The sequence below is a fragment of the Theobroma cacao genome, chromosome 1 (genome assembly GCF_053813885.1).
Source record: "Theobroma cacao isolate CCN51 chromosome 1, ASM5381388v1, whole genome shotgun sequence".
Lineage (NCBI taxonomy): Eukaryota > Viridiplantae > Streptophyta > Magnoliopsida > Malvales > Malvaceae > Theobroma > Theobroma cacao.
The window spans coordinates 9,309,013-9,316,659 of record NC_142639.1 but is presented as its reverse complement, the minus strand read 5'-3'; the positions used below and the strand labels follow the sequence as shown (position 1 = coordinate 9,316,659).

At 32.0% G+C, this 7,647-nt stretch overlaps 1 protein-coding gene across 1 annotated transcript; it reads left to right on the top strand.

Annotated features, from left to right (window-relative positions):
* Positions 1–2,291: 2,291 nt before the first annotated feature.
* On the top strand, positions 2,292–6,420 carry LOC108660606 (uncharacterized). The gene is given in 5 exon segments (XM_088807403.1): positions 2,292–2,639; positions 4,539–4,694; positions 4,794–4,926; positions 5,018–5,057; positions 5,574–6,420. Coding segments are annotated over 5 exon segments (624 nt in total). The 5' UTR covers positions 2,292–2,381; the 3' UTR covers positions 5,611–6,420.
* Positions 6,421–7,647: the final 1,227 nt, after the last annotated feature.

Here is a 7,647-nt window from a genome sequence, read left to right as displayed (position 1 = left end):
GGGTCGACTATGCTATTGCCTAATGAAATTTAAAAGAAGAAAAAAATCGAGAGTAGTGCAAATTTTGGGCCACGTGGGACTGTGGGCGGCTATCTTATGGGTGTAGCGGCCCGTCTGAGAAATAAAAATTCTGGCTGGTTTCATTGAATTTTGAACCTATTATGACTCTACTGTCTACGCATATATGTTAATATTGTCTAAAAAATATTATTGAAATACACACATTTGATTCAACAATAAAACTATTTTCTTATTCAACATGTTAAATTCAAATTCTTTTTTTCTTTAAATAAAAAATGTATTACCAACATCATGACATATGCATTATAGTGGATGATATATATATAAAGCTAGTTTTAGTCATAATCTACCACTTTTTTAAAAGTATTCATATTCTAACAATAATTAACTAACAAATACTATTGTAATATAATTTTAATTAAATATTATAGTTTAATTAGTTAATAATATTGTATTATAACTCTAACTAGATAATTTGTACAATTATCTTAATAAAAATTATTTCAATCCAAATAAATATTTTTGCAACTAGTAAAAATCTTCTTTACGAACGTAACAAACCAATGCCGAGTATATGAAAAAAATGAAGTTTTGTTTAAATGACAAGGAAGAGATCTAAAATCATTAGGTCTCAAGTACAAATCTTACCGTGTGTAGAGTTGGTCATTAATTTATTTAGTTTATTAATTAGTTTTTTATATTGAAAGTAATATTAATATTATATTTGTTGAAAATTGTATATTTGCAATATAATTTCAAGTATGATTATCATTAAGAAAAAAAGATGAAGGAAGATATTCTGGAAAAAAAAAAGGGAAGATATTAATGTACCAAAAAAAAGGAAAATAAGGGAAGATTCTAAATGACTTGTAACTTTATATGGTGTAATTATTACTAGTATTTACTAGTTTTTAAAAACAATTAGTAGGCAAAAACGATAAATGAAAAAAAAATCTGATCCTCTGAAGAAGAGGAAGAAGAAAGGAAGGATGAGCCTTCTCCAGCAACCAGAACACATTCATCATATATTCAGGAGCACCTAGGGAACAGTAACGGATGCAGTTCCTTTAAACTCAGGCTGCAATGTAATCAACTTCACCAATCCATCACTAACCCAGTTCGCAAAAGGATTTAACATTGTTAAGAGTTTAATTGATTGTAAATAATTGATTCTAATAAAAAGATAAAGACTAAAATGATAGGTCTAATTAAGTACATGAATTTCTATTTTAACTACTATACTAATATAAGTTAAGGGTGGAGATTATAAATGCTAATAGTTATACATCGCAAAAACTATAATTTTTCATCACATTTTATTTTGCATTGAAACTTTAAACCATAAGATTTTAATCACAAAATTTCAAATTGTAATTTTTTCATCATAAATGCAGTGCCAATTTATACCTCAACCAGTAACAACTAGTCATGTACATGCCCGGGTTGAGCTTATTGGACCCCCTTTTTTAAAGTCAAGTGCGAGTCTGGCACGACCTACCCATATAATTATTATTTTATATTAAATTAATTAAATATTATTTTATTATAATATATTTTAAGTATATATTTAGAATTAAAATTAAATAAAATATTTATTATTTATTAATAAAAAATATAATCAAGTAGAGCTGAACCGAGGGACCTGAAAATCTATATTCAAACCCGAACTAAAGTCAAGTTGGGCTTGTTTCCTACTTCTCAATTCAAAAATGATTTTTGTGTTGGCAAAATAAACATACTTAAAAAACAGTTGTTTGGCATAGTGTGTATAATCGTACGTATACAAAACAGAACAGCACGCTAGAATTGATGCTACTTTTTAGTCATTTATTAAATTTTAATCAATTATGATTTTACTTCTATGGTTTAATTTTATTTTATTTTATAATTACTTTCTAAAATTTACAAAGTAAATAATAAAAATTAATTATTTAACACAATAATATAATAAATTTATAGTCAAATGAACACATAATAAGTTTATTAGTTTATGTTGCATTTGAAATTTAAATTTAGTTTTCAAATTTTTTATTTCAAAATCTTATGTTTGTATGAATTTAGAATTTAATATTCAAATTCCTTTTTCCTTTTCGCATTTAGTCGCTCCGATAATATACCATTTTTATTAAAAAAAAAAACATAATCTTGGCTCTTGGGGATCTTATCGAAGTGTCTGTGTTGTAAGGAGCAGGAACAAAACGCAGCGCTTCCAAGCGGAGCGACGTCGTTCAAGTTTAAGCAGTACCAGCTAGTACAGGAACTTAAGATGATCAATCCCGAATGCGAAAAGCAATTGGTTGGTTTTCATTTTATACATTTTCTCCCCCAATTTTCCAGAAGTGATTTTCGTGTTGGCGAAAATGGAAGCATTGGGCGGTAATGGTGCCTTTTGGGGGTGGACCCTTCCAGATATAAGAAGCAAGAAGAAGCGGTTTCAATCAAAGTCGAAGTCCTCAGATTCAACGACGGAGGCAACCGGCGCTGGCGGTTACCGTTTACCGTTGAAGCAAGCTGTGACGGCCGCCTCACTCGCTCTAACGGGTGACACTATTGCCCAACTCAGCGACCGCTGGAGAAAACAAAAACAGTCCCTCTCTGGTTCCAGTGATACAAGTAAGGTCAGTTCCTCTCTAAATTTTGGTACTTACGCGTCTGGAATTTTTTGCCTTGGTGGTGAACTTTCATATTTTTTGGATCGGTAGATTTAGCATTTTATGTTATTGAAGTCTTGTGATTATTAATGTTACTAGTCATGGTTTTTTGAATTCAAAGTTTTGCTCTATTTGGTTGCTAAGAAAAATGTTGGGAAGTATTGTCTGGGTTCAATCAACATTTGAAATCAAGGGGAATCGAATTTTCATGCCCATTAAACTTATAATCATTGCAATCTTTGAGGGAAACTGTATCAGTAAAGTTGTTTGAATTCCCAGGTTTGTCATCCATATGTGTGTCGACTAATGAAGTATATCTATGAAATGTAGTTGTTATGATGAGTTTTAGGGAGTGGGTTGGTATTAGTGCCAAAGATATTGGTGAAAGAGTATGCTGGCAGTAGCCTAAAGGTGTTTAGAAGGCATGCAGCATGGTGACGTTCTAATGCCGGAACCTTAATTTGGCACTTGTCCTTTTGTAGTTCATATTAAGTATTAAATTTATATTTCTTTACTTTCTTTTAAACATTATATTGAAGTTGCAGGTTCTTATTCTATTCTCTGTTTTCTTGAGTTTTAATTGTTAGGTATCTTCATAATTTTATAAATTGCTGGAAATTGCAGATTTTGAGTCTAGATCTTACCCTGGGTTTTCTTAATGCTACTGGGTTTTGTTTTAAGTTATCTGTAAGTATTTGTTAAAGTCCTTAGTCAACCAGGGATGCTAGGAATCTATATAAATCAATGGACTTTTTCTGTTGAGATATATATTATTATCAAATAATGTCTAGCATTATTGCTCTTGTGATTGTATGATGCAACTTGGATGTGACTTCTAAGGAATCCTAAGTGTGAAGCTTGGAGATTTCTTCTCTTCTTCTCTTTAGGTTGCTCGATTTATTTATTTTTCCTCAAGAACTCAGATCAGAAAATTGCCTTAAACCCTAATTACTAGCTGCCCTACATCAACTGGAGTTGAGAAGTTAGCCCATTTGTCTAAACTTAGGTGTTGTTTGATAAACTGAAAAAATTCAACACAAAAGAATCAAGTACTGAATTTATAGTTTTGAAAAATTTAAGTATTGAATTTTTAATGTATAAATCATTTGACGATCAACTGAAAAATTATATACTAAATAGAGTTTTGTTGATATTTTCCTAAGCATTTTACATTAGTAAAAGTCAAAATGAAAAATAAATAGTTGAAAAGGAAAAAAATATAATGTTAATGTAATTAAATGACAAATTTTTTTCTTAAATAATAATGGTTGAATACATTAAGTAGATTTAACTACTTAATATTTTCGACACTTTTTCATTGGAAATTTTCCATTTAAGTTGGTTCTATAATGAGTTATCAATTGCATTTAAAAAAAATTAAAACATTGATAATTTTCATTTTCAATGGTTTATCAAAGACACCCATAGTTTTGGTACTGGTAGGTGACAATGTGTGGCAGTTTAGATGATCAGCTTCAATTTCAATGAAATGACTGGCTTCAGATATTTAGCAGATCCTTGGTGATTTGGACTTTAGATGGCTCAAATTGCTGAAAGTGGATCTACCTAGATCACTCCAAACAGTTAGGAATGTTGTTTTGGAGCATTGGACTGCATATTCATGTGACATCCTATAAGTGGTAGGGGGTGGGGATGGGGGAGTATTGATTGCATTTATCACCAATGAATCATCTTCTCTTTGTGTGCGTGTGTTTGTGTGTGTGTGTATGTGTTTTTTTCTTTTTAAGTTTCTTATTTTTGACCAAACTTGTACATTTTGTTAAGATGCTTGTCTATTATAATGACTTGAGTATTGCCAGTGCATTTGACAGTTTTAATTTGTATTTTAACTAATGTCCATCTCAGGATATCATGTCAAGCATCGTGTCACACCATGATTAGCTTCGTGCCTTGCGGATGACTTCTTATGGGTTTCTTTTCTATGGCCCTGGTTCATATGCATGGTATAAGTATCTGAATTATTGTTTGCCACATCAGACAGCACAAAACCTAATGCTGAAGGTACATTTCTTTCGATTTGATTGTTTAGCTTTCATATGGATTTAAAGGTTAGAGAGCAACTCAATTAGGACAAAACTTTATGATATTTAGTTCTTGCAGGTTTTATTAAACCAGATAGTGCTTGGTCCATGTGTGATTGCTGTTGTCTTTGCATGGAACAATTTATGGCTAGGGAAGCTCTCACAGCTCCCAAATAAATATCAGAAGGATGCTTTTCCGACACTATTTTACGGTAAAACCTCTTTTGAAACAAAATGTGTATTGGCCTGATAAAAATATCTTGCTTCTGTGTAATTTGATTTTTATCTTTGATTCTTATGCAGGATTTAGGTTTTGGATCCCTGTCAGCATGTTGAACTTTTGGTAAATCTGTCTTTATTAGTATTATCTATCTATTCTAGTTGGCACTGAATCATGGTGGGAGAGATTTGTTTAGTATGTGAACAACTCTAATGTCGAAACAAGTAGTTTTGACCAACATATTTCTTATGCTATTTTATTTTACTAATAGCTTCTAGATGATGGATTATTGGGATATTGAGTTATTGGAATTGGATTTTCACCTTCTTTGTTTCCTCTCTTCTTTTCAACCTCTAATTCTGATTCTCCATTGCTTCCTCTTTTCTGCGTATTTCTGTGTTTCTTTCCCTCTAACCTATTTCTCTCTTTTTCACCTTACCTGTGTTCTATTGATTTCTTATTAATTCCTTATGTTTTCTTGTTTTCATTGGTTATTTTGACATTCCATTTTTGATAATCTATCTTTGGCGCAAACCCCAAACATTGTCTGAAAATAGCTAGTGCCTAGTTGTTAATTGATTGGGTGCTTTTATTGTGTTATTTTAACATGCTTGTGCAATCTATTTGGTGGGTCGACAGGGTGGTCCCTCTTCAAGCCCGTGTAGCTTTCATGTAGACAGGATCCATTTTTTGGAACTTTTTCTTGTCATCAACCATGAGCAAGCAGATTCAACCGCACCAAGGATTGATAAATTATGTGGTCAGCTAATGAGATTCAAGCCTGAGGTATTTTTTGATTTCTGCTCCCAGTTTACTTGCATAGAGCTTATTGGTATTCCATGGTTTACTTCTATTTTTGTTTATATGATAACTTATTGCTAACCTGAAATCTGGGAGAATTCTAGTCAAAAGAGACGTGGGAAATAGAAGTCATGATTTTTGTCATAACTTCAAAATGTGACTTTGTTCACAGATTGCCTTGCATGTCTGAGATATCGAAGTAGTATGAATTTACGTACTTAGCAAATACAAAACTGAAGATACTTAATTTGTTGTGAACACAGAATCATGTGATTTAATGGCAATTTTGTGCCTTTGCTGTTATGCCTCTCTTTGTTCTTAATATTTTTTGCTCTTTAAGTGTTTCTTGAGAATGGATTACTCTGATTTCAGCATTGGAAATGAATTTTGGTCCCTATTCATCTCGTAGAACTGGAAATGATTTTAATTGTTTTAGGTATTGTTCAGATTAATCTCATATTTTTTATTTTGCTACATTTGAACGAGTCCAAGGGGGAAGGAGGGATTTGAATTTGTTTCATCGTAAATATTTTCCGACAAATTTTGCTGAAAAGACCAGATTCTGCTGAACAAGGGCATAGGTTTGCAACTAATATTGCTAATGATGTTATACTGTTCTGTTCTGCCTTTCTAATAACTTTAGTGGTTTAAGAATTGACATTGAAATTTCTGAATCTTTTCCATACCTACATGGCTTTATTTATCAAAAATAGCCTTCGTCATTGCTTTTTTGCTATCACACGAAAAGAATTCCATGTCATCAATTATGCTAACCATACCTCACTTGCCTTATCTGAAGCGTGGAAAATAAAACTATACATGCCCAGACATGTATCAGAAACCAATTCAAATCACGCCACTGGATGACCTAAAGATCACGTGGTAATGGAGAGGCATATGAATATCTTTCCTTTAGATACGTCATGTATCATTGCTTTATGGAGAACCTGGTTGATTTTTCCGAAGCAAAAACCATTTCTCTGACAGAAAAGGCATGCTAATTGTTTGATATAGAACTCCTCGCGTGATAAGACCCTGGTTCTAAATTTTCACGGTAGAGTTATAATTGGCATATATTAAGATGTTATTTGGCTTAGCTTTTTGTTTTTCCTTTATTAACATTCCACGTACTGTTGATTTATTTAGTTTTTTTTTTTTTCGTACTTCATCATATGTGTTTGACTCTTGAATCTGAGTTAATTACAATATGGGAGTAAAAGGTGCCCTTGAAAGCTTTGGTACCAATTAGCCAGTGGATGCTGATTTAGCAAAAAAACATTGATTTCTGGTTAGTATTATAGACAAGATTTGGATATATCTTTTATATGAATGTCTCTGGAAATATTCTTGTCTTCTTGGAAGGATAGGACAATTAACGATGCGATCCAGATCATTAGTTTAGGTGCCAAAGAAAACAAATCAACGAGTCTAGAGAGTTGTAATAGAACATGAATTTCCTCCAAAAAATTGAAGTTGGATCATGTAAGATTTAGGGAAAAAAAAAACTTTAGCTTTTGCAAAAGCTGTAAATGAGTTTTGGGGGACCAAAAACAGAATTTGGATGAAACAGTTGGGAATCAAGAAGTGTTGAAAGACACTAGCCTTTTCAGAACTTTTCTTAGGATTAACCCACCCCATTATTTAGGTGAAATGAAGTCCAATATTAGCTAATAAATAATTGCAGCACAAATAATGGCGACGTCTTACATCAGTATTCTTGCATATGCTTATTATTTCATCTCTCTATGCATAAATGAAGGTAATGTGAAGGACTTAGTTACTCGTCCAACCGTCCCTCCTGTGTTTTGCTCTGAGTTAGAATGTTGAAAACTCACAAAAATACTATAGCTTAACAGAAGATAGGGGTATATTAAGGAGCATAACTAAATTAGTCTATAAATAAACTGACAAA